This window comes from Salmo salar, chromosome 15, assembly GCF_965601325.2.
Source record: "Salmo salar chromosome 15, fSalSal1, whole genome shotgun sequence".
Taxonomy (NCBI): Eukaryota; Metazoa; Chordata; class Actinopteri; order Salmoniformes; family Salmonidae; genus Salmo; species Salmo salar.
In genome coordinates, this window is record NC_138305.1 from 103,423,601 (window position 1) to 103,450,827 (window position 27,227).

Consider the following 27,227-nt stretch of genomic DNA (forward strand, 5'->3'; position numbering starts at 1 on the left):
TAATTTTAATGGTAGGTTTATTTGAAAAGTGAGAGTCAGAGTAACAACAAAAAAATCCTGAAAAACGCATGTCAAAAATGTTATAAATTGATTTGCATTTTAATGAGGGAAATAAAATTCTGCTGTCTGGTTTGCTTAATATAAAGAATTTGAAATGATTTATACTTTTACTTTTGATACTTAAGGATATTTTAGCAAATACATATACTTTTTTAAACCAAATACTTTTAGACTTTTACTCAAGTAGTATTTTACTGGGTGACTTTCACTTGAGTCATTTTCTATTAAGGTATCTTTACCTTAGTATGACAATTGTGTACTTTTTCCACCACTGAAATATGATGTCGTTTTGCTATGTTTAGCGGGGGAAATTGTTTGCATCCATCAGCTAGCTAGCTTTTTTCTGACTAGCTGTTACGCTCGTTGATGGAAGGATTGGACCAAGGTGCAGCATGGTAGGCGTACATCTTAATTTACTAACTGAACACCGAAAAACCAACAGAATACAAACAAAACGTAAAGTTCTGGGCTGCTCTCAGGCAGCTAACCAAAAACAAGATCCCACAAACAACAGGTGGGAAAAGGCTGCCTAAATATGATACCCAATTAGAGACAACGCTAGACAGCTGCCTCTGATTGGGAACCATATCAGGCCAACCTAGAAATAAAGAAACTAGAATGCCCACCCTAGCCACACCCCAACCTAACCAAAATAGAGAATAAAAGATCTCCAAGGTCAGGGTGTGACACCAGCACTGTCCCAGCACTTTGGGAAGTGTGTGTTTGCTTTATGCGGCAGCAGCAGGTGCGCAAGACAACTTTTGCAGCATCATAGCATATGTATCAGTGAATCGCTGTGACATAAGAAATACGAGTGATAGTGTAATCAATGTGTATTCACTATGCATTTGTATTTATTATGGATTCCCATTAATTTCTAGACTCTTCCTGGGGTCCAGCAAAATTAAGGCAGTTTATACAATTTAAAAAACATTACAATACATTCACAGACCGTGTGCACTTGTAAAAAATGTATGAACGTGTTAAATTATTATGTGACGTGCAGTCATATTCAGATCCTGATTGGTCAACAAGCTTATTTGATGTGTCAAATAATGTTATTTGACTTGTATCTTTTTTGACAAGCAAAGACCCAAATGGTGTTCCATATGGTTTAGGGTAAAGGCTAAGTTTAGTATTAGGATAAGGCTTAAGGATAATGGTTTGGGCTAGTGTATACACTATGTACAAATGTATGTGGACACCCCTTCAAATTAGTGGATTCGGTTATTTCAGCCACACTCTTTGCTGACAGGTGTATAAAATAAAGCACACAGCCATGAAATCTCCATAGACAAACATTGGCAGTAGAATAGCCTTACTGAAGTGCTCAGTGACTTTCAACGTGCACCGTCTTAGGATGCCACCTTTCCAACAAGTCAGGAGCAACAACGGCTCAGCTGCGAAGTGGTAGGCCACACAAGCTCACAGAACGGCAACGCGGATTGCTGAATGGCATAAAAATCGTCTGTCCTAGGTTGCAATACTCACCACCGATTTCCAAACTTCAGCTTTAGACAGTAGGAAAAGGTTGGCTGTTTGTCCCCAAGAGATTGTGACAGCAGGTGAAAATGGCATTTGAAACATCACACAACACATCCAGTACTGCATAACAGGTGACAGTGGAGCCCAAATGTGTGGGTTCGATCAATCCCTGCATCAAGAAAGTAGAATGGACCTATATGGCTAGTTACACATTGTAACAGTGATAATGTGAATTCTTCCATAGAACTGTTCCACCTTAGCTAGTGTAAAATCCCGGCATCAATTTTTCAACTAACCTTTTATCGGCAATACTTTCTTTGTTCTCGACTTGGAAGAAACTTGTCTCATAAACGCCTGTGTCCAGTTACAGGCGGAACTTCAAAAAATATATTCAGAAAGATATCAAATCCACTTTTTGCGCCAAGTGAGGAATTCCCTCGCCATTTTAGCTGCCAGACATCTTGCATTTCCCAACATCTTTGCAGGAACTAGTTGTTTCAATGTGACTTGGCCACATGTAGTAGATGACAGAGCTTCCTTCACACAGTGTGACCAAAAACAAAGATCTACACAAATGAAAGAGGCATTTCTCACTCAATACAAAAAAGTGGATTTAATATGTATTCTCTGGGGGTAGTTTTCCACATCTGAAAATGGGACATTATTTGTCTTTTTACCTAAACATGCATACACCATCAGAGAGAATTCATAGCAAGCAGTGCATTGGAATGACATTAAGATTAACTGGAATGACACTGATTCTCATGGGAAGGGTGGCCAAAATAACAAAGAAAGTCACACCCCCAACAACTACAACCGTGTAACAGTGTAGGTTCCGTTCCTCTCTTCGCCCCAACCTGGGCTCGAACCAGGGACCCTTGCACACATCAACAACTGACACCCCGCGAAGCATCGTTACCCATCGCGCCACAAAAGCCGCGGCCCTTGCAACGCAAGGGGAAACCCTACTTCAAGTCTCAGAGCGAGTGACGTCACTGATTGAAACGCTATTAGCGCGCACCACCGCTAACTAACTAGCCATTTCACATCGGTTACATACGCACCATGCCACCGCCTACTTCATTTGTTCATTTAGCAAACAAGACAGTTCATGATCCAGTGCCTTAATCACAGTCAACACACCTATATTTTAGCTTTAATTCATCACTTTCTCTAAGCCTCATGGCAAAATGTGTAGAATAGCATGAGATAAACTATTGAACTGCAAATTTTTTCTTTTGCACCATGGCAAAATGTGTAGAATTTTTGGTTATCATATGTTTCTTTACTCACATTTCTGCAGACCCACCCACCGTCGTATTTCTTGCAACGCTACTGCTATAACAAATCATGCCACCTTCCTATCTCAATGTGGAAATCGGTTAGATTTGTAACCACCAGCTAGTTGCACAACCATTCTAGTGCAGTTTCATTCAAACGTGTTTAGTAGTCTGAATTGTCAAGTTTGTTTCTTCACTATTATTAGGCACTTCAGACAACTTTTCTAGTAATTATTTGTTTAAATACACTCTAATCAAACTGTATTCTTACCTTAAATAGCGAGAAAAAGTGTCTCTGTTCTGTCCAAAAGGAGGACCGTTACCTCCACTTAATCCAAGTGCGTGCGTTTGTTTTACTCAGTTGCTCCTTCCTATTCTTTACCTGGCAGCACTTCGTCCGTTGTTGTGTGGGTACATTCGTCGTGTCTTTAAGGATCCCCACAGCTGACCATCCGCCTGGCTGTGCGCACGAGGAGTTCAGAGGAACAGTTACCACAACGAACAAGCTCCAGCTGAGTGGCAGAATCCTTTTTAGGCATAACAAGTGGGCATCTTCTGTTTTTGGGGTTTGATAACGCAGTAAATGTATGACATAGGCCTACATTTTGTCGAATTTTTACAAATAGCTTTCATGCTAAATAATAATAAATAAATAAAAAGTATTCATATTTTTTCCCTACTTTTAATTATTTAATGGTTTACCAGATTCCCAATAGGCTACGTATACCCTTCCCAAAATATTAGTAATTGTCACCACCACAGACATATTTAATTATCAACAACAAAGAACGGTATGATTTCACAGTTCCAGGTGGTAACACAAGAGGCAATTCATTGATAGTTTCACAACATCCTCTCTCAGAATTTCTGTGATGTAGGCCTATGTTAGATGAGCCTCCTCTGGTGGTTGCCAGTGGGACTGAAAGCACATTTAGACAAACAGAACAGATTGGATTACCACTAATAATTGTGTAGCATGATTTTCATTCTTTATTGTGTATGAGACATTTTTGTCTACCTATGTGTCTACCTTTGGGGTGCAGGTAGCCTAGTGGTTAGGGCGTTGGGCCAGTAACCAAAAGGTTGCTGGATTTAATCCCTGAGCTGACAAAGTACAAATCTGTCATTCTGCCACTGCCCACTGTCCCCCGGTAGATAAATAAGAAATTAGTCTTAACTAACTTGCCTAGTTAAATTAAATGTGGATTGTGTTCTGTTGTTGTTGTACCACTATATGATGTGTTCGCATGTTTGGAGGGAATGGGCTTTTCTTGTTTGGGCATAAGACCATCCTCTCTCCTCAGTGACCCGGAAACCGTTAAGTTGACGAGTGGTCGAGCTGTGTGTCAATTTGTTAGTAATGAAATGAAAGAGTTTCCTCCCCTCCTCGATAGCCACCGTTCATCGAGGATACTCATGTGTATCCAACCACAGAACAGTTTTCAGATCTGCCACACCCCCTTTGAATCAGCTTTTGTTTTGTCAGAGGAGAAAAACATGAACACGTTTAAAAACAATATGCTACTTATTGTTTTATCTGTAAAATGTCTTCCACAGCTAACTTAATTCCTTTTGATCACTTTATACATTCATTTTGGGATCCACCCCTGTAAACATAATTTGCCTAATGACACGCGAATGGAGACTGACCTTTTTCAAAAGGAGGTGAGAGAGGACAGAAGAGAGAATGCGACGAGTCGAGCAAAACCAATTCAGATCCTCCCATAGAGAGTATACAACCCAATCCCAAGTGGACCCCTAAGCCCTACACTCTATACACTTTTCTTTTTTGACAGGTGTGAACAATATGGTAGCAGCTCCACCTTGCACTCCGATAGGCTTGCTGGAAGTTTCACCATATTGCTTCTACCAATCCAATACTCTCAGATCTCCACAAGTGCATGGTGGTGTAGGGTTTATATGGTTCCTTCCTTTCCATCTACAGTAGGTTGTCGAAGATCTACACAATGTGTCTACTGTAATTATATCTGCCTGTATGGAATTATTGGTATGTTTTTATCTTTGCTGCTAAAAATGGCCAAAACAAAAGACCATAGATGGATGTTTGGAATGGGATTATTTTGCACGTATGAACATGTTGCAATCCCACCTTTTCTAGAACGGCTATCAGGAACTTTTTGAATAGGTTAGCCTCTACAACTTGGAAAACGACTTTTCAGATAACCATATTACAGGGACTCAAATGAATAATGCAACGGTCTCAGAAGTGCCTGCACTTGTAGTCCGTCCCACAACAGTAGGCCTTACGCTAATCAGGTCTATTTAACAGTGTTCAGCAGTATTCTTTATGGCCAATAAGGTCTATTTGACAGAGTGTCCAGCAGTATTCTTTATGACCAATAAGGTCTATTTGACAGAGTGTCCAGCAGTATTCTTTATGGTCAATAAGGTCTATTTGACAGAATGTCCAGCAGTATTCTTTATGACCAATAAGGTCTATTTGACAGAATGTCCAGCAGTATTCTTTATGACCAGTAAGTGTCTCCCTCACTCCGGCTGCTGGTCAATTCAATCTGAACATTCAGATGAGAAAATCTGGGCTGGCTTTGAATCAATAACTTGTTGTATTTGTTTTGTTTCCAGGAGTGTCCATAGGATGCCCATATTCCACAAATGTTCATGTTAGAAGTCCCATAGTAAATAATTTAATGAGCTCAGACAATGGTCTTACAATAGCAATCAAGGTCTGAAGGGGTGTGGTATATGGCCAATATAAGGGCTGTTCTTTACGCACGACGCACCACGGAGTGCCTGGACACAGCCCTTAGTCGTGGTATATTGGCAATATACCACAAACCCTGTGCAGCCTTATTGCTATTATAAACTGATTACCAAAGTAATTAGAGAAGTAAAAATAACTGTTTTGCCATACCCGTGGTATACAGTCTGATATGGGGTGGCAGGTAGCCTAGTGGTTAGAGCATTGGACTAGTAACCGAAAGGTTTCAAGATTGAATCCCTGAGCTGACAAGGTAAAGATCTGTTGTTCTTTAAAAGGCAGTTAACCCACTGTTCCTAGGCTGTCATTGAAAATAAGAATTTGTTCTTAACTGACTTGCCTAGTTAAATAAAGGTAAAAAGAAATATGGCTTTCAGCCAATCAGTATTCAGGTCTTGAACCATCCAGTTTATAATGTACAGTATGGATTTTACAGTAGCCTTACAGTAGCCTTTGCTTTCTGTACAACCAACCACGGACCAATCAAAAACTGTACCTGTGATCTTTGTGACTCCATTAATAAGTGTGCAATCTGTGCATGACAGCGATTTTACCAGGAACAAGACGCCTTATTCATCCCTGATCTCACACACAAACCTTTTTCTTACACATCTGATTGAACAGAAGAGCGAGAGGAATTTGGCAGCCTTTGGTAGCATTTAGACTTGTCACAGGCGTCGTAAGGATTGGACCAAAACACAGCGGGAATATGTATACTCATCTTCTTTTTATTTTGAAGAAGGAGAAACAACTAAATACGTATAGAAAAAAGATCAAAACGAAACAGTCCTGTCAGATGCAACAAACACTAAACAAGGAACAACTACCCACAAAATCCCATAGAAAAACACCCCTCTTAACTAGGACCTTCAATTAGAAGCAACTAGGAGCAGCTGCTTCCAATTGAAGGTCAACCCAACAAACAACACATAGAAATAAACATACTAGAACTAACATAGAAATAGACTAACAAGAACATAACCCAACAAACCCCGAAACACTCTAAACAAACACCCCTCTTAAACAGAACATAGCCCAACAAACCCCGAAACACTCTAAACAAACACCCCTCTTAAACAGAACATAGCCCAACAAACCCCGAAACACTCTAAACAAACACACCCCTGCCACGTCCTGACCAACCTACAATAACAAATAACCCCTTATACTGGTCTAGACGTGACAAGACTGGTGCTACAAAAAGAGAGGAACATTAAAGGCTATAGATGTGATGTTTGTGAGTATTATGAATGAGCACTTTTGAAATGCTTTAAAAGAGATTCCTCCATTGTTTTACCCCCCCAAATTGCTTTACTTAGTGTTGCTTTTAAAAGTATGGGTGATCAGAGATTAGTTTATGTTGATGATTCAAGGCGAGAGGAGGTATACAGAGCCTCTGACAGGTGACTGTTTTCACATTGCAGTGCAGCGGGAAGGACAGGATGTGGTGTGTTTGTAAATTCAATCTGGAGTGCCAGAGTGCGCTCAGATTGCGCTCTGGGCATTCATAAATTCAGAGCATTGTCAGATTGTCTGTTCCTAAATTCAGAGCATTGGGTTCTCGAAGTGACCATTTTACTCGCCCTAGCAGAGATGATTAGGCTGTTTTCATGTTATCCAGCCCGTTGGTGACTGTAACTGTGCTGCTGGCAATAATTGAATTACGCTTTTTTGCCAACATTTACTGACACTGGCCATATTCATAAATTCAGCAGTTATTCTGCGCTCTGGCACAAATCGTAGTAGATAACCAGAGTGAATTTACGAACGCACCCTCAGGGTGGGCGTCTCCCAGCTACCTTTGCTTACCTGTCATGTAAAATCTTAAGGCCATTACAGATTTCCAATAGGTACCCCACTGGTTTGAACTAAAAGGACATTTTGTATTGACAAAATGGAATCGCCCGTGAAGAAAGGTTTCCATAGACTGGAAATACAGAAAACAACATGGGAGGTTCCGGAGCAATATACTGCACTGAAAGCTGTTGGCTCAGGTGCTTACGGGACAGTATGGTGAGTGAACTTTGTGAACGGTCAGTGCATTCCGGGATTCTTGGGACGTCACTACCCTAAACCCTAACCCTAACCTTAACCCCTACCCTAACCTTTACCCCTACCCTTACCCTAACCTTAACCATATCCCTTACCAAATGATATCCTTAACCCTTACCTTAACCATTTAAAATGTAAACTTCAATGGGGGTAGGGATATCCCAAGGATCCCGAATAGCACAAACCCTTTGGGTGAACGGGTAATTATTGGCAGGCATTGCAGGAATAACTTCATGTCAAACCAGCATGTATTTGTATTCTTTAGAATATACCTCTGTATAAATACAGTTGTTCTCAATCTCAGTCATAATGGAAGGAACAACTTTCCCTTAGCCTATAATTGTTTATTTATTTTCAATAAAATGCAAAACTCTACATTATTTGATTTTGACAGTTTTTTTGTTGAATTTGTTCAATACTGAAAAGACTGGTCATTGCTAACAGAGGCACTACTGTATTGCCTCAAGCAAATAAGCAAGTTGAAGCAGGTTTCGAGATAAGACAAGAATTTTGCTTTCCCAACCTGGAGCAAGCCCCGTAATCTTGAAACCCAGTTTTACCTCTGCCAGATATAGGTCAAATGGAATGTCTGAAATCAAATGTTATTTGTAGGACTACAGATAATAATTTGTCAAACTCTGACATAAAAGTAAATCAAAGATTTTGCAGTCTTTGATGACTTGGTATTGAGAGTAAACCACAGGAGGTTGGTGACACCTTAATTGGGGAGGATGGGCTTGTTGTAATGGCTGGAGCGGAATTAGTGGCATGGTATCAAATACATCAAACACGTAGTTTCCATGTGTTTGATGCCATTCCATTTGCTCCGTTCCAGACATTATTATGAGCCGTCCTCCCCTCAGCAGCCTCCACTGGAGTAAACCATTCTATCTATATCCCCCACAGTATGTTGTTAATGAGAGTAAACCATTCTATCTAGATCCCCCACAGTCTGTTGTATTGAGAGTAAACCATTCTATCTATATCCCCCACAGTCTGTTGTTATCAAGAGTGAACCATTCTATCTAGATCCCCCACAGTCTGTTGTTATCAAGAGTAAATCATTCTATCTAGATCCCCCACAGTCTGTTGTATTGAGAGTAAATAATTATATCTAGATCCCCCACAGTCTGTTGTTATCAAGAGTAAACCATTCTATCTAGATCCCCCACAGTCTGTTGTTATCAAGAGTAAATCATTCTATCTATATCCCCCACAGTCTGTTGTTATCAAGAGTGAACCATTCTATCTAGATCCCCCACAGTCTGTTGTATTGAGAGTAAATAATTCTATCTAGATCCCCCACAGTCTGTTGTTATCAAGAGTAAACCATTCTATCTAGATCCCCCACAGTCTGTTGTTATCAGGAGTAAATCATTCTATCTAGATCCCCCACAGTCTGTTGTTATCAAGAGTAAATCATTCTATCTATATCCCCCACAGTCTGTTGTTATCAAGAGTGAACCATTCTATCTAGATCCCCCACAGTCTGTTGTATTGAGAGTAAATAATTCTATCTAGATCCCCCACAGTCTGTTGTTATCAAGAGTAAACCATTCTATCTAGATCCCCCACAGTCTGTTGTTATCAAGAGTAAATCATTCTATCTAGATCCCCCACAGTCTGTTGTTATCAAGAGTAAACCATTCTATCTAGATCCCCCACAGTCTGTTTTTATTCAGAGTAAACCATTCTATCTCATCTGAGACATAATTGTTATATCCAGCACTAATGTACTTTGACTTTTGACCTTGTCTCATTTATTAGTTCTGCTATTGACCAGCAGACCAAGGAGAAGGTGGCCATTAAGAAGCTCTATCGTCCATTTCAGTCCCTGATCCATGCTAAACGGGCCTACCGGGAACTACGACTGTTGCGCCACATCCAGCATGACAATGTAAGTACTTGTTACCTACTATTATTGTGAGACATCTGAGATGCACTCCCCTAGACAAAGATTCCTGTCACTCAAAAATGTAGCGGCTTTTCATTACAATGAAGTAATTGTCATTCTACAGTACTTCACATCAGAATAATTTGCAGTCCTATGGACACTATTCAGCATTCGGTTGTATTGCTTTGCCTCTTTCCTATGTGTTTATTTATGTTTAGGGGAGAGGAGTAGCGGCCCTTATGGGCCAGTGTTTTCACTCAACACTTCACAGTGCACATATACCTAGAGAACTGTTCATCAGGCCTACTTGTTCTGTTACGGGTGATGAATACATCTTACTGCAATGTATAATGTGCTCACTTATCGTGGGAATAAACCCTTCCATTCCTCTCCTACTCCCTGTTGTTTTCCTAAAGGTGATCTGCCTCCTTAATGTCTTCACACCTGATTTCTCCCTGGAGAAATTCCAGACATTGTGAGTGGTGAGCTGTGAATAGCATTCCTCTGCCAGTTTTCTCAGCTTGTTGAGACAGGCTGCTCAGAGTGTGTCTTGGACTTTTAGTTTCATAGTGTGTGTTTTCTGTTTGTGTTTGTGTGTGTCTGTGTCTGTGTCTGTGTGTATGTGTGTGTGTGCTTGCAGGCGTGCAGGTTTGTTCATGTTTGTTTGTGCTTGGGTATGTGATATCTTCTCTTATCTGAGATAAAACATAGATTTGATGTCTGGTTTAGGATTCTTACCATGAGACACAGTATATGATGTACCCTGCATTGTTTTGTCATATTATTATACACCTGTAGCACTTAGTTGTAGGAGGTAGAATTAGTACATTATGTTTTGTATCATTCCATTTCCCTGCTCGTATTCTCTGCCACAGTTACATGGTGATACTGTTTGTATCTGGCTACTGCCCCCCTCTCTCTCTCTCCTTCATGTCACAGTTACATGGTGATACTGTTTGTATCTGGCTACAATCCCCCCCCCCCCTCTCTCCTTCATGTCACAGTTACATGGTGATGCCCTTCGTTGCTGAGGATCTCGGTAACATCATGAAGAGGAGGAGATTGACTGATCGCGTCATCGTTTACCTCTTCTACCAGCTTCTATGTGGCCTCAAGGTGTTTACTACCACTCATTAATAAGTTTATACACAGGCCTTTAAATAATGCTATTACCAATGTGAAAATGATTCATCAAAAACGTATCTTTTTCTATCCCTTAGTATATCCATTCTGCAGGGATCATCCATCGGGTTTGTATTAGGTTCTTATCAATATACATGAAACACATTTCTAAGTACATTTGAGTGACCAGATCGTATAACATCCTACAATACTTTGCTTTATTCTTTAGGACCTAAAACCTGGCAACCTCGCCGTGAACGATAACTGTGAATTGAAGGTAAATAAGAATTGGGCAACAACCTGCATGTCCATGTAGTTATAATACTGCACTTTTCATTTTATAACCTTCAGACAGTGAGGGAAATGTAATGTACTTGATTTAGAAAGATGCCACACTGGTGTTTAAAGACTACACTTTATTGTTTGATTGTTGTGATTAAATATAAGCCTCTCTTTTAATAACCTTTACCTCACTTTTACTTCACATTCCCTCGCTTTCTCTTTCTATCTCAGATCCTGGACTTTGGTCTAGCGAGACATGCAGAGAGTGAGATGACGGGCTATGTGGTGACACGCTGGTACAGGTCACCAGAGGTCATCTTCAACTGGATGCACTATAGCCAGTCAGGTGACCTATCGCCAACGCACAATGAAGACGGTTTCATATATTTGGGCTTCACTTTCCTTGCATTGCAAACACTTCTGGGGTTATCTTAGTCTTGTACTATTGGCTCATTGGTATCTTATGTGTTATATATTCTGTGTGTCTGTCTCCCTCTCAAGTGGACTTGTGGTCAGCAGGCTGCATCTTGGCTGAGATGATCACAGGCCAGGTTCTGTTCCCAGGCAAAGACAGTATCCTCTAATGTTCCCTCTGACACTTCCACTGTATAACTCACTCATTTTACATCAACACAAACACATAGATTCTGTACCCCATCCAGTGTATATTAATGATGTACTTATCATCTAGTTATCTGATGTACTTATCATTTAGTTATCTGATGTACTTATCTTGTAGTTATCTGGTGTTGTTAGCATGTAGTTATCATGCAGTTATCTGATGTAGTTATCATGACGTTATCTGGTGTAGTTATCATGAAGTTATCTTATGTAGTTATCTGGTGTAATTATCATGTAGTTATCTGGTGTAGTTATCATGCAGTTATCTGATGCAGTTATCAGGAAGTTATCTGGTATAGTTATCTGGTGTAATTATCATGCAGTTATCTGGTGTAGTTATGTGTAGTTAGCATACAGTTATGTTGTGTAATTATCCTGTAGTTATCTGGTATAGTTAGAATGTAGTTATCTGGTGTAGTTATTATGTAGTTAGTTATCTGGTGAAGTTATCTGATGTAGTTTTCTGGTGTAGTTATCATAAAGTTTTCTGGTGTAGTTATCATATAGTTATCTGGTGTAGTTATATTGTGGTTATCTGACGTAGTTATCATGTCGTTATCTGGTGTAGTTAGCGTGTAGTTATCTGTTGTAGTTATCAGGTGTAGTTATCATGTAGCTATCTGATGTAGTTATCAGGTGTAGTTATCATGTAGTTATCTGATGTAGTTATCAGGTGGAGTTATCTGATGTAGTTATCATGTAGTTATCTGGTGTAGTTAGCGTGTAGTTATCTGATGTAGTTATCAGGTGTAGTTATCATGTAGTTATCTGATGTAGTTATCAGGTGGAGTTATCTGATGGAGTTATTGTGTAGTTATCATTGTGCAGTTGCACAAAGTACAACACCAATCATGCAATCAGACTGTTCACTGATCATTGCTGTAACTATTTTGCTTGAAAAGGTTTCCACTGTCTGCCTTGTGTGTCTCTACCCGCTCCTTGACTGTCCTGTTCAGGCATTGACCAGTTGAAGAAGATCCTCCACATAACAGGAACACCACCGTCTTCCCTGCTGCAGAAGATGCAGAGCAAAGATGTAGGCGTACTGTCATCAGTCTAATGGCAACTATTCAGCTTGCAATGATTCAATGTAGCTTGGTGTTGAAGTCACAAGTTATGGTCAGTATGGGATTGACAGTTGAACATTGTTGGTATTGTCTTGCAGGCTCGTTCATATGTGCAGGGTCTCCCTATCCAAAAGAAGAAAAACTTTAAGGAAGTCTTTCCCTCCTTGGATGCAAATGGTGAGTTGGTCTATCAATCATTATTTTGCCAATGGAACGTCCTGCATGGTGGTTATGAATATCCAGTTCTTCAGTGATGTTTTTCTGCTTTGTATTGAGAACAGTTGAGGGCTGTGATAACTCTACTTCATGCTCTATTTCCTATTATAAACTGGGTGGTTTGAGCCCTGAATGCTGATTGGCTGACAGCCGTGGTATATCAGACCGTATACCACGGGTATGACTAAACATTTATTTTTACTGCTCTAATTACGTTGGTAACCAGTTTAAAAGAGCAATAAGGCACCTTGGGGGTTTGTGGTATATGGCCAACATACCACGGCTAAGGGCTGTATCCAGACACTCCATGTTGCGTCGTACGTTAGAACAGCCCTTACCCGTGGTATATTAGCCATATACCACACCCCCTTGGGCCTTACTGCTTAAATGCCTACCTCTCTCTCTCTCTCTCTTCATGTCCTGTGTGTACCTCTGTCCAGCGGTGGATCTGTTGGACAGCATGCTGCTGCTGGACCCAGACACCAGGATGACAGCTAAAGAGGGCCTCTCACACCCCTACCTCTCTGAGTTCCATGATCCAGAATCTGAGCCCAACTCCCCACCGTACGACGACTCCTTTGAAAGCATGGAGCTTGACGTGGGAGAATGGAGTAGTGAGTATATCTTACCTTTGACTGATTACTTTGTTGTACATGTTGATGGGATTTATCCTGAATTACCCACTGCTTTTAGAGCCCTACAGTTACAGTTCTGCAAAGTTTCCCCTTTAGGAAATTAAATTCTAAAATACTGTATGATGTGCTTCATGTGGTAAAATTAAAAAAATATGTACTCTTTTCCTGTTAGGTCTGATCCACATGGAGATTATGACTTTTGACCCCAGAAACCCCAGTGCCACTGCAATGTAGCGGACAGACACAACAGAACACTAGCTCCCCCATGGCTCCACCATTGCTCCATCTTGTAAAAAGCATCACATTTCACAACATGGTTTTATGACTTCAGGAAACATGATACTGGAAAGAATGGTGCCGAAGGAGATGGCTGTCGTTTTACGATCCCATAAGTAATTGTGCCATTGTTTAAAAGCATTGTTGGTTAAGGGCTTGTAAGCAAGCATTTCACAGTAAGGTCTACACCTGTTGTATTCGGTGCATTTGACAAATACAATTTGATTTGGTATGTCATAATTTTTATGGATCCCTCATGTTTTAAGGGTAGGTCACGGTTTTAACTTGTTTTAAGGTATACACTTTCAGAACGCTTTGTAAATGCATATGAATGATGTACAAACTTTTAATATAGTAGTAGTATTATAATATTAAATATAGTAACGTGGTAATCGACCACACCATTTGCATGTTTATCCAATTGGCTACAATCTATGTATGAACAATGTTTTTATCATGACTGAGTAAAACCTCACACCTCAAATCAATCTCATCTATGAACACATTTTCATCTCTGACTCAATTAGCATTTTCCAAAATTAAGCATGTTTTGGTATCTTAATTGAAAAAGTATGTTTGATGCCAGAAAACTAAATCTCAATCAGTAGATCTACATTGTGTACAGTAGACGGCACATGTTCAGTATAATGTATAATGTTTTTATGCTGCCCTTTTTTTGTGAACGGGTTAGATAGGTCAAGTTATCATTTCAGTTCTGTAACAGCAGTGGTGTTAAGGTAATAAGTAAAAATACTTTAAAGTACTACTTAAGTAATTTTTTGGTGTATCCGTACTTTGCTATTTATATTTTTGACAACATTTACCTTCACTCTACTACATTCCTAAAGAAAATAATGTACTTTTTACTCCATAAATTTTCCCTGACACCCAAAAGTACTTGTTACATTTAGAATGTTCAGGCAGGACAGCAATATGGTCCAATTCACGCGCCTATCAATATAACTCATTGTCATCCCTACTGCCTCTGATCTTGCAGACTCACAAACGCAAATACTGCATTTGTAAATTATGTCTGAGTGTTGGAGTGCGTCCCCTGGCTGTCCGTAAATAAAAAAAGAAGACAATTATGCCATCTGGTCTGCTTAATGTAAGTATGATAATTGAGTACTTTTTTCACCACTGTTACAGTAGACGTATGCGTGTCTTACGTTAGTTAAAGTTGTCTGCCTGTATCCCACCTGCTGAAATTGAAGTAGATTAAATGAATTTAAACTGAATCAGATTTAATTTAATTTAAATTAATACAGTACTACTGCTTTTGTCTGTAACGATTCACTAGCATTCCGAAAAGAGGGCAATATGAATGTTTGATTGTATTGTTTTGGGTGCTATGAATGCTATCTCAATTTCCTCAGAAAACATCCATACATGGTTAATATTTGTTAATAGTAAAGAGATATAACACAAGTTCACACTATCTAATACTGTCAGATTCATTGTAAATCCCATTTAAAGGGACAGTTCCTCCAAATTACAAAATTATATTGTTTTCCTTACCCTGTAGGCAGTTAATGGACAAGGTATGACAGCAATCATGCTTTGTTTATTTCTTTACCTGGTCACTGTTTCAATTGCTAAGTTTTTTGCATTTTTGGCTCAAATCCAATGCATGTCATTGGTACCTATATTTTAATTGTTGCACTTTATGAACATATCATCTATAAGAAACTTCAATGAGTTGTGATACATTTTTACAGGATTCGGACATGAAGAGTAAAAATGCTAATATAGGTACCATTGACTTGCATTTAATTTGTGCTACAAATGCTAAAAAGATAGCTTTTTAAACAGTGGCCAGGTAAACAAAACCAATGCATGGAGTGCGGTCATACCTTGTCCATAGACTGCTTACACAGGGTAAGAAAAAAAGGTCATTTTGTAATTTGGATGAACTATCCCTTTAATAACTTGGTGGTTAACTCGATTATAGTGAGGATAGATTCCTCTATGTTGTGTTACAGGCCTTGACGATGTGTCATTACATTTGGCTATTTTGTGGTTTGAAATCTAATTCTTCAGAAGTCAGCTCACACTTTGACATTGCAAAGAGCCGTTCACCTCTGATGCCATCTTGTTTTCCTGGTTGCTAAAATTCTTATAGTTTGCTTAATTTCAGTTTATGTGGCAAAACAAGAAAGAATCGTGTTGAGAATCATTGTACCATATAAAACACTGAAATATATTTTCCATAAACAAATATGTTGTATTTTCAGCTGGTGTACAAAACCGAATGTAAAAGACACAAAAACAAAACTCAGGAAGCATAGATCTATCGCTTTTTAGACTTGCTTTCAATGAGAATGACAGATCTGTAACATGTACGCTGGGAGTCAGAAAGCAAGTGCAGGTGGTGAGTTTAATAATAAACAGACCATAATGCCACTATAACAACCACGCGTCATGTACAGACATGACACACATAGCCAATACAGCCTGGGGACTGGAACTAAGGGAGTGACAGATATAGGGGAGGTAATCAGTGAAGTGATGGAGTCCAGGTGTGACTAATGATGAAGCGCAGGTGCGTGTGATGATGAATGCCAGGTGCGCGTAATGATGAATGCCAGAGGTTGTAATCTGAATATAGGGGAAAAGGCCATTTCTAAACACGGCGCAAGCCATTCTTACTAATCTGTTGGAAAAACAGTTAGGATTTAAGTACAACTTTTGTATTACTGAATCCTTTAGTGAGAGGGTCAATGCTTTCTTATTTAATCATTTCGGCCCTCCGAATTCATATTCATTATATAAATTGTCCCGTTTAATTTTTGGTCTTTCTTGCTGTTCCAAACCAAATGTAATATTTTTTGTTAATATACACTGCTCAAAAAAATAAAGGGAACACTAAAATAACACATCCTAGATCTGAATGAATGAAATAATCTTATTAAATACTTTTATCTTTACATAGTTGAATGTGCTGACAACAAAATCACACAAAAATAATCAATGGAAATCCAATTTATCAACCCATGGAGGCCTGGATTTGGAGTCACACTCAAAATTAGTGGAAAACCACACTACAGGCTGATCCAACTTTGATGTAATGTCCTTAAAACAAGTCAAAATGAGGCTCAGTAGTGTGTGTGGCCTCCACGTGCCTGTATGACCTCCCTACAACGCCTGGGCATGCTCCTGATGAGTTGGCGGATGGTCTCCTGAGGGATCTCTTCCCAGACCTGGACTAAAGCATCCGCCAACTCCTGGACAGTCTGTGGTGCAACGTGGCGTTGGTGGATGGAGCGAGACATAATGTCCCAGATGTGCTCAATTGGATTCAGGTCTGGGGAACGGGCGGGCCAGTCCATAGCATCAATGTCTTCCTCTTGCAGGAACTGCTGACACACTCCAGACACATGAGGTCTAGCATTGTCTTGCATTAGGAGGAACCCAAGGCCATCTGCACCAGCATATGGTCTCACAAGGGGTCTGAGGATCTCATCTCGGTACCTAATGGCAGTCAGGCTACCTCTGGCGAGCACATGGAGGGCTGTGCGGCCCCCCAAAGAAATGCCACCCCACACCATGACTGACCCACCGCCAAACCGGTCATGCTGGAGGATGTTGCAGGCAGCAGAACGTTCTCCACGGCGTCTCCAGACTCTGTCACGTCTGTCACGTGCTCAGTGGGAACCTGCTTTCATCTGTGAAGAGCACAGGGCGCCAGTGGCGAATTTGCTAATCTTGGTGTTCTCTGGCAAATGCCAAACGTCCTGCACGGTGTTGGGCTGTAAGCACAACCCCCACCTGTGGACGTCGGGCCCTCATACCACCCTCATGGAGTCTGTTTCTGACCGTTTGAGCAGACACATGCACATTTGTGGCCTGCCGGAGGTCATTTTGCAGGACTCTGGCAGTGCTCCTCCTTGCACAAAGGAGGAGGTAGCGGTCCTGCTGCTGGGTTGTTGCCCTCCTACGGCCTCCTCCACGTCTCCTGATGTACTGGCCTGTCTCCTGGTAGCGCCTCCATGCTCTGGACACTACGCTGACAGACACAGCAAACCTTGCCACAGCTCGCATTGATGTGCCATCCTGGATGAGCTGCACTACCTGAGCAACTTGTGTGGGTTGTAGACTCCGTCTCATGCTACCACTAGAGTGAAAGCACCGCCAGCATTCAAAAGTGACCAAAACATCAGCCAGGAAGCATAGGAACTGAGAAGTGGTCTGTGGTTACCACCCGCAGAACCACTCCTTTATTGGGGGTGTCTTGCTAATTGCCTATAATTTCCACCTGTTGTCTATTCCATTTGCACAACAGCATGTGAAATTTATTGTCAATCAGTGTCGCTTCCTAAGTGGACAGTTTGATTTCACAGAAGTGTGATTGACTTGGAGTTACATTGTGTTGTTTAAGTGTTCCCTTTATTTTTTTGAGCAGTATTTAAAAAAAAACAAGTTGTTTGGTGTAGTCCATGCCTTAAGTAAATAGGTAAACTGGGATATGACTAAAGAATTAATCACGGTGATTTTTCAAGAAATAGACAGGTATTTACCTTTCCATGGTAGCAAGATCCTATCCATTTTTGATACATTTCTGTAAGAATGTATTGCTGTTCGATCGTTTCTTTTTTTCGGATATAAATACCGAGTATGTCCACTTCACTGTCGGACATTTTATTGGTAAACTACACGGTAATGAAAAATGTAATTTCTTTTGCGATACAATATGTTATATGGTACAGTTCTCATGCAGTTGAAGTCAGAAGTTTACATACACTTAGGTTGGAATCATTAAAACTTGTTTTTCAACCCATCCACATATTTCTTGTTAACAAACTATAGTTTTGGCAAGTCGGCTAGGACATCTACTTTGTGCATGACACAAGTAATTTTTCCAACATTTGTTTACAGACAGATTATTTCACTTATAATTCACTGTATCACAATTCCAGTGGGTCAGAAGTTTACATACACAAAGTTGACTGTGCCTTTAAACAGCTTGGAGAATTCCAGAAAATTATGTCATGGCTTTAGATGCTTCTGATAGGCTAGTTGACATCATTTGAGTCAATTGGAGGTGGATGTGGATGTATTTCAAGGCCTACCTTCAAACTCTGTGCCTCTTTGCTTGACATCATGGGAAAATCAAAAGAAATCAGGCAAGAACTCAGAAACAAAATTCTAGACCTCCACAAGTTTGGTTCATCCTTGGGAGCAATTTCCAAACGCCTGAAGGTGAAGGAAAAAAGAAACTGCACACTGCTCTTTCCTTCACCTTGTTCAACTGTTGCCATGCACCTGCAAAAAAGATTGCTCAGATGTGCAAGTGGCTTTTGAATTTCAAACACTTGAAGATACCACGTTCATCTGTACAAACAATAGTACGCAAGTATAAACACCATGGGACCACGCAGCCGTCATACCGCTCAGGAAGGAGACGCGTTCTGTCTCCTAGAGATTAACATACTTTGGTGCGAAAAGTGCAAATCAATCCCAGAACAACAGCAAAGGACCTTGTGAAGATGCTGGAGGAAACAGGTACAAAAGTTTCTATATGCACAATAAAACCAGTCCTATATTGCCATAACCTGAAAGGCCGCTCAATAAGGAAGAAGCCACTGCTCCAAAACCTCCATAAAAAAAGTCAGACTACGGTTTGAAACTGCACATGGGGACAAAGATTGTACTTTTTGGAGAAATGTCCTCTGGTCTGATGAAACAAAAATAAAACTGTTTGGCCATAATGACCACCGTTATGTTCGGATGAAAAAAGGGGGACGCTTGCAAGCCGATGAACACCATCCCAACCGTGAAGCACGGGGGTGGCAGCATCATGTTGTGGGGGTGCTTTGCTGCAGGAGGGACTGGTGTACTTCACAAAATAGATGGCATCATGAGGTAGGAAAATTATGTGGATATATTGAAGCAACATCTCAAGACTTCAGTCAGGAAGTTAAAGCTTGGTCACAAATGGGTCTTCCAAGTGGACAATGACCCCAAGCATAACTGAAAAATTGTGTGCGAGGAAGGAGGCCTACAAACCTGACTCAGTTACACCAGCTCTGTCAGGAGGAATGGGCCAAAATTCATCTAACTTATTGTGGGAAGCTTGTGGAAGGCTACCCGAAACGTTTGACCCAAGTTAGACAATTTAAAGGAAATGCTACCAAGTACTAATTGAGTGTATGTAAACTTCTGACCCACTGGGAATGTGGTGACAGTAATAAAAGCTGAAATATCTCCACTATTATTCTGACATTTCACATTGTTAAAATAAAGTGGTGATCCTAACTGACCTAAGACAGGGAATTTTCCTAGGATTAAATGTCAGGAATTGTTAAAAACTGAGTTTAAATGTATTTGGCTAAGGTGTATCCAGACAGGTGAGTGAGATTATCTAGATCTTCTTTGAGGCTGTTGAGCGTTCCAAATTGCAGATTTAAAAGAGAACTCGACCATATTGTTTTTAAGCCTGTGGCAGCAGGTAGCCTAGTGGTTAGAGTGTTGGGCCAGTAACTGAAAGGTTGCTAGATCATTTCCCTGAGCTCACAAGGTAAAAATCTGTCATTCCAACCCTGAACAAGGCAGTTACTCGCCATCATTGAAAAAATGAATTTGTTCTTAACTGACTTGCAAAGTAAAAGAAAAAAGCCCTGGATTTCTAGCCCATTGATATTATTGTTGGATCTAATTCTAATAGCTAGCATTTCGATGGTCATAATAAACACATATGCCGATAATGGACAACGTTGTTTCACTCCTCTTGACAGTTTAAAACTTTCTGAGAAGTAGCCATTATTTACTATTTTACACCTGGGGTTACTATACATAACTTTAACCCATTTTATAAGAGATTCTCCAAAATTGAAATAGTGCAGGCATTTATATATCAATTCTAGTCGTGCTTTATCAATGGCCTTTTCAAAATCAGCTGTGAATACCAATACAAATACAAAGAGTTAATTTACAAGTAAGGTAACTCTTTGTGGACTTTAAAAGTGTGGTTGCTTTTAGTAACGCTATCAGCCCTGTCAGTAATGTCATTGTGTCTATGTTGAACAGATGTAGTAAGAAGAGAAAGAATGAACACAAGTATTTTATAGAACTCCGATTTATTCACAATGTTTTGGTTGTACATGATCAATAACATTCAATAAATCTGGATGTACCAGTCAGAATGAAAAGAAAAACACTGTTTGCAAACATCAGTGGAGAACCCATTGTCCCTATGATAGGGAGAGTTAAGAGTTAATGCTAGATTATTTACCTCAGAGCAAAGGGCGACACTTTAGTATGGCTGCTTATGTTGATCTCCTGGCATTCCCCACAATGCATAGCAATATGGGGGCAGCGAAGCAGTGGGGGTGGGGGGTTGGGAGGGGGGAGGGTGTACTCTGTACTTGTCAGCTGTGTTAACATTGAGTGAACAGCAAGGCACCTCTCTGCCAGGCCCATTTGGAGGCTATGTGTGCAAAGGGAACCTACTGTTGCCTTATGAAGATGCACTGTCACAGCACTGTCAACCAATATTGTGTCTCCATGACAGGCACCATCCAGCAACTAAAAGACAGCCAGGCTGAATGTAGAGTGAGCAGACTCACTTCTCTGCTGCCGGTTCTTACTATCTCTCTGCCTCCATCTTTGTTAGTGTATGTTCTGAATCTGTGAGGGACAGGATACTCAGCGCAGGAATAAATCACATGAAATATTGGGCTGGAAAAGATCTGTCAGCTGCATTCAAAGTGCATCCTCTGATGTGTATCTAGTATTTCCTATCAGCCAGTAACTATGGGGCATATGCAGCTAAGGGGGTCAAACCACCCTGGGTTATAATGTAGATCAATAGATGCTCTGTGCCTGCATGTGACAGGAGGAGTTTGTAACTTGCTTTGGTTGTCGAGGAAGAGAGGGAGAGGAGGAGGTGAAGGGGAGGTGGGGACAGCCAGACAGACTTCTGTGTTTAGAAGCGTCTGGATGAGGAGGTCTTGGAGGAATGGGACATGGAGACACCACCACCGCCGCCGCTCATGCTGAAGCCGCTGCCGCCACCGCCGCCCATGCCGAATCCACTGCCGCCACCGCCGCCCATGCCGAATCCACTGCCGCCACCGCCGCCCATGCCGAAGCCGCTGCTGCTTTTCATGGACATGCCACTGCCACCGCCATACCCGAAGCCACCTCCACCGCCTCCACCACCACCACCCATGCCGAATCCACCGCCTGGGAAAGGAAGATGGAAGGGGCGAAGTCAGTACTTGGACTAATCAGACAGATTGTCTTCACTGTTATCATTTTCTTGACTAACTGAATTTAAATGCATATGTATGAGGTTCTTACCGCCACCACCGCCGCTGCTGGAGGTCTGTACGTGGATGGTTGCAATTCCACCTCCAGTTCCACCTCCGGTAATCCTTTGAAGAGATTCATAGATTAGTTGACATGATCACTAAGCATATGCTACAGTGAAAGAGCTGACTTCATTTAAAAGATTTTCAATTACTTCTGTTGTGGCTTTCCTATCCATGCATTTGGTACGTTTTGTTTCACGATCTCTTTATTTGATCGTGTAATTACCTGCTCTCCTCTCCTTCCAGTAGTTTCCTGTAGGTGGCGATCTCAATGTCCAGGGCAAGTTTGACGTTCATCAGCTCCTGGTACTCGCGCACCTGCCGGGCCATGTCCTGCTTGGCTCTCTGGAGGGCATCCTCCAGGTCCCTGATGCGGAGCTTGGCGTCCTTCACCGCCATCTCCCCGCGCTCCTCAGCCTCAGCGATCTGGTTCTCCAGGTTGGCACGCTACAAGGTAAAAGAAAGACAAGATCAGAAATCAGATTGATATTTTCACTTAATGGAATATTAGTGTCGTGCCAGACCTGATACTATTCTGAATTGGCCGTCATTTGCCAACCTACTGTACCTGTCCTTTGACGTTTTCGATCTCGTTTTGGAGACGGCTGATCATGCGGTTCAGCTCGGCCATCTCTGCCTTGGTGTTGCGCAGATCATCACCATGTTGTCCTGCAGTGGACTGCATCTCTTCAAACTGGAGGAATAGAGGCCCAGGCATGAGTCAGTGTGAATCCTATTTGTTTTTATGTACTGTACCTAATTAAAGGAAATCTATAGAAATCAGTGGAGGCTGCTGAGGGGAACGGAGCGAATGGAATGGCATCAAACCATGTATTTGATGTATTTGATACTATTCCACTCATTCCGCTCCTGCCATTACTACGCACCCATCCTCCCCAATAAAGGTTGCCACCAACCTCCTGTGATAGAAATATACTGAAGTCTCCTCATACCTTCTGCTTGTACCATGACTCGGCCTCAGCTCTGCTGCGGTTGGCGATGTCCTCATACTGGGCACGCACTTCAGCCACGATGGAGTCCATGTCCAGGTTACGGCTGTTGTCCATCTCAACCACCACTGAGGTGTCCTTGATCTGTCCCTGCAGCTCACTCAGCTCCTGGAGAGAGAGAAGGAGATAGGAGGAAGTCAGGAAAGCCATAATGTGGATTAAAAAAGTTCAAATGCAAAGCTTATTGTATTTTGACATGGTCCTCACCGCTTCATAGATGGCCCTGAGGAAGTTGATCTCATCCTGAAGGGAGTCGACCCTGGCCTCCAGCTCAACCTTGTTCATGTAGGCGCCATCAACATCCTTCTTGAGGAGGACAAACTCATTCTCCACTGAGGCACGCTTGTTGATTTCATCTTCATATCTACAAAACACATTGCATATGGTTATATGGGGCCAGCATTTAGGACAGTTAGAGCATCCATACAACGTTGGGGGCCAACTCACTTGTTCTTGAAGTCCTCCACCAGACCCTGCATGTTCATCAGCTCTCCTTCCAGCTTGACCTTCTCTCCTCCCAGGCCGTCCAGCTGTCTGCGCAGGTTGGCGATATAGGCCTCGAACATGGCATCGATGTTGGAGCGTGTGGTGGTCTGGTCCTGCAGGAGGCTCCACTTGGTCTCCAGCATCTTGTTCTGCTGTTCCAGGAAGCGTACCTGTGTGTTGTGATGCAAATAGAACAGTTACAATCAGGTGTCATATTTCCAACTACAACCAGGGTTGCACACGTCTTCCACTACAGAATACCAATCCGTGTTATCTAATATTATATCACCTTGTATCATGTGATGTAGAAGCCACCGTGCTTCTACATCTGCGTTGCTTGCTGTTTGGGGTTTTAGGCTGGGTTTCTGTATAGCACTTTGTGACATCAGGTGATATAAAAAGGGCTTTATAAATACATTTAATTGATTGATTTGATTGATATGCAATGCCATATGAGTTGCCTTGGTAACATCTCCCTGGCAATATTAACTTGTGTATTTATTTCGTGTCTCAAGACTTGCATTCACTTAGTTAATGAAGACGGTATGCTTGTAGTTGTTTATTGGGTCTCAGACAAAGCGGCCGTTCTCCTACACCTCTGTATAAAAGGACTGACTTGCACACGTAGCCCTCTGTGGGCCCTTGTTGGCAGGTACTGAGCTGAGTTCTTCCCTCAGGGCTGGGGCAGACAGGAAGACATCCATCCACTTTATATCTCTCTGTACTATAAGTGTGTTCTGTTCTAGTGAGGTCATGTTGCCTTGACTTGCCTTAACCTGAACAAGTTTCAACAGTTTCCTGCTTACAGAAGATTCCTTCCATGTGAGGTACATGGGCGAGGCTGCACATCCCTGAGGAGGGAGGGAGTCTTAGCCTGCCACACCCGAGCCAATCCTCCCTTATTATCACCAATGGCAAGCCCCAGCAGATATGGCTGGGTTGCCCCACCTTAGCCTGAGGTGGAATGGTCTAGTGAATGAACTTGCCTGCTGCCACACCCTGTAATTATAAGACATTATTCTACAGAATCTGAGAATTACCTGCCTGAGGGCATTTACTGTCCTGTTTTGGTAAAACAACCCACTTGGCAAAGTCTTCATTGATTTACATTTGGTTGAGTTACGGAATTAAGGGTTTATTAAATACAAATGTTTTGCAGAAGAAAGACAAATGAGATGACTGAAATTGATCTGTTCAACCGTCCAGAAAAAAAGCAGGTCCGTGTCAGTGAAAAGATGCATTTTCATTAACAGGGTGAGGCTAGGTGATTTCTATCTCTCCCTTGAGAAGATGTCTTGATCTTCACTATTGTCCATACCATCGTAGTCTGAAATATTAAAGTATTTAGGAACAACCTCTAACACAACTTGCTGTTTCAGACAGATTGATAAAGTATATTGTTAGCCATATTAACTTCAAACTCTTGCAGGTGGGTCTCTGCCAGTTCTGAGGGAGAGAGGAGAAACTCTCAGGTGCACTATCAGAGACACAGCATTCTATTGAAAGCCAGTGAGTCCCTTCCTGCTGCCATGGGAATGGGGCTATAACCTGATCCCGTCCCTCACTCCACTCAGAGTGGGCCCGTGGTTATAGGATCTGCCTGGGCTAGGGTTTCCAAACTCACCCCCCTCTAACTCACAGAGCCAGGGCAATTACAGTCTAACAAAACTACTTAAGCAGGGATGTGCTTTCAGTTTCAATGCAACAGGCTGCACATTGGAACTTTGACCACCTGTGACAAGGTGATATGCCCCTGTTTTTACATTAAGGTAAAGGATACACCCTTGTTTTTACATTAAGGTAGAGTATACGCCCGTCTATACATTAAGGTAAAGGATAAGCCCCTTGTTAATACTTTAAGGCAAAGGATACACCCTTGTTTTTACATTAAGGTAGAGTATACGCCCGTCTATACATTAAGGTAAAGGATAAGCCCCTTGTTAAAACTTTAAGGCAAAGGATGCAGCCACTACAGCACTCAGTGTATTTGTTTTCACAGCCAGTCCTAACTGGTTCCTATATGGTTAGGATTTCCGGGTGTTGCATAATGAGTGGCTGTGAAATATTTAATGAGCCCTACAATAGCGTACAACAGACACAGTCTTGCAGCTATTCAAGCATGCTATTTGCAACCTGTACCATAAAACAATATCCCAGCCATCAATTGCTATTGCAGATACTTTGCAGTATCTCTTTGCAGTATCTGATTTGTAGTATACTGTATCTGCATCCTGTCTATGCTGGCATATGGTAGATGACGATCAATGCAGTATATTTAATTTACTTGGACAGGCCCATAGTTATGGCATACTTAATACTTTTAACATCCTGTTAGACGAAAGGGCTTTCAGAGAATAGAACAGTACTGACCTTGTCAATGAAGGAGGCGAAGCGGTTGTTGAGGCCCTTGATCTGTTCTTTCTCTTGGGTACGGACGGTCTGGATGTTGGGGTCGATCGCCAGGTTGAGGGGGGCTAGCAGGCTTGTGTTGACTGTGACAGCTGTGATTGGGGCAAAGCCACCGCCGCCACCCATGCCGAAGCCTCCACCGCCACCACCCATGCCGAAGCCTCCACCGCCGCCACCCATGCCGAAGCCTCCACCGCCGCCGCCCAGGCCGAAGCCTCCACCGCCGCCGCCCATGCCGAAGCCTCCACCTCCACCGCCACCGCCCATGCCACCGCCCATGCCTCCACCACCACTCCTGTAGCTGTAGCTGGAGACTCCTCCACCACCGCCCAGGCCGAAGCCTCCTCCACCACTGCCGCCTACAGAGCGTCTAACCGACGAGCTGCTCATACGGCTGGAGCCCATGGGAACTGCTGAAGAGGAGAAGCTGGAGAAGCTCTTCCTCACACTCCCGCCGCCGCCACCTCCGCCGGAGCTGAATCCTCTGCTGGAGCCGAAGCCTCCGCTCATGCTGCCACTGCTCTTGTAACTGATGCTCATGGCTGCAGCTGTTCTGGTCCTCTGAGGGGGGTAGTAGAAATGGAGTGAGACAGAGAGGATTGGTGGTGCAGGTGATCTCACTAAGAGGAAAGTCAAGTCCCTCTGAGTGACTGCTCTCTGGAGGCGGCTGGCTTATATTTCCCTCTCAAGGGGTGGGTCTGCATGGCACAGGGCTCCTCCCCAGCATCTGCCTGCCTCCTAGTTCTCTCATCTGCAGGCTGAGGGGTTGGAGCGACCCAGCTCGTCAGACGGGTAGCCGCTGTAAACTAATCAGGCTTCCGGCACACCCAGGTGCACACACAGAGAAATGGAAAACCCATTCAGTTATTTCCAGGGGAGAGGGGGAAGGGAGGTTTCTCAGAGTCATTACTTTCTCATGTGGATTGAAGACTAAATGTTCATCACATAATTTAATCTGGGGTTTTGTTCATGGTGATATCCAAAGGTCAGCTACTCTGCATGATTGAGCAAAGACTAATATCTGCATGGACTAGGATAGGATAGTATAGCCTGCTGGTTGTGTTGGAATTGTTGAATGTGTAACGTTTGCTGAAGAGACTGTACCACGCTTCTTAATCTCTCATCAGAAGAGGCTATCAACTCACTCATCCCCACGGAGACAGAGACTAAAACTGTCTGGAAAACACAAACACTTCTCTGTTCCCTCTATTCAATGCCTCACTCATGAATACACAGACTGGATTGGTCGTCCGGGAGACTGGTCGTATCAAAATGCCTAA

The 27,227-nt window shown here is 42.1% G+C and overlaps 3 protein-coding genes across 6 annotated transcripts in view; 1 reads left to right on the top strand and 2 right to left on the bottom strand.

The window, feature by feature from the left end:
* The window catches only part of LOC106572747 (plexin-B1), a 100,200-nt gene extending 96,684 nt beyond the window's left edge, over positions 1-3,516 (bottom strand). For 3 of the 4 annotated variants that reach the window (XR_006759312.2, XR_014380707.1, XR_006759311.2), the window contains exon 1: positions 3,097-3,516. The gene's annotated coding sequence lies outside the window, so the exon portion shown is untranslated. The remainder of the gene's footprint in view (positions 1-3,096) is intronic. The other variant, XM_014147187.3, reaches the window with a different exon arrangement.
* Positions 3,517-6,739: 3,223 nt separating this feature from the next.
* On the top strand, positions 6,740-14,818 carry LOC106572761 (mitogen-activated protein kinase 14A). Its single transcript, XM_014147224.3, has 13 exons — positions 6,740-6,802; positions 7,395-7,578; positions 9,385-9,514; positions 9,928-9,986; positions 10,516-10,627; positions 10,732-10,761; positions 10,863-10,910; positions 11,147-11,261; positions 11,417-11,488; positions 12,493-12,572; positions 12,702-12,780; positions 13,260-13,433; positions 13,627-14,818. Exons 2-13 carry the CDS (start codon positions 7,460-7,462, stop codon positions 13,686-13,688), a joined length of 1,080 nt encoding a protein of 359 aa, XP_014002699.1. The 5' UTR covers positions 6,740-6,802; positions 7,395-7,459; the 3' UTR covers positions 13,689-14,818.
* A 6,275-nt stretch (positions 14,819-21,093) lies between these two features.
* On the bottom strand, positions 21,094-26,604 carry LOC106572750 (keratin, type II cytoskeletal cochleal). Its single transcript, XM_014147199.3, has 8 exons — positions 25,909-26,604; positions 23,500-23,708; positions 23,260-23,416; positions 22,996-23,160; positions 22,611-22,736; positions 22,269-22,489; positions 22,032-22,105; positions 21,094-21,914 (listed from the first exon to the last, which is right to left on the bottom strand). The coding sequence occupies exons 1-8, from the start codon at positions 26,485-26,487 to the stop codon at positions 21,655-21,657; spliced, it is 1,791 nt and encodes a 596-aa protein (XP_014002674.3). The 5' UTR covers positions 26,488-26,604; the 3' UTR covers positions 21,094-21,654.
* Positions 26,605-27,227: the final 623 nt, after the last annotated feature.

Bases quoted from the DNA above. Each gene is read 5' to 3' on its own strand.
- LOC106572761 (XM_014147224.3), top strand. From the start codon at position 7,460: ATGGAATCGCCCGTGAAGAAAGGTTTCCATAGACTGGAAATACAGAAA. The intron at 11,262-11,416 runs GTGACCTATCGC...CTCCCTCTCAAG, and splicing joins GATGCACTATAGCCAGTCAG to TGGACTTGTGGTCAGCAGGC. The intron at 12,573-12,701 runs GTAGGCGTACTG...ATTGTCTTGCAG, and splicing joins AGAAGATGCAGAGCAAAGAT to GCTCGTTCATATGTGCAGGG.
- LOC106572750 (XM_014147199.3), bottom strand. From the start codon at position 26,487: ATGAGCATCAGTTACAAGAGCAGTGGCAGCATGAGCGGAGGCTTCGGC. The intron at 23,417-23,499 runs GTGAGTTGGCCC...TGTGTTTTGTAG, and splicing joins GTGGAGGACTTCAAGAACAA to ATATGAAGATGAAATCAACA. The intron at 22,737-22,995 runs GTATGAGGAGAC...CTATTCCTCCAG, and splicing joins AGTCATGGTACAAGCAGAAG to TTTGAAGAGATGCAGTCCAC.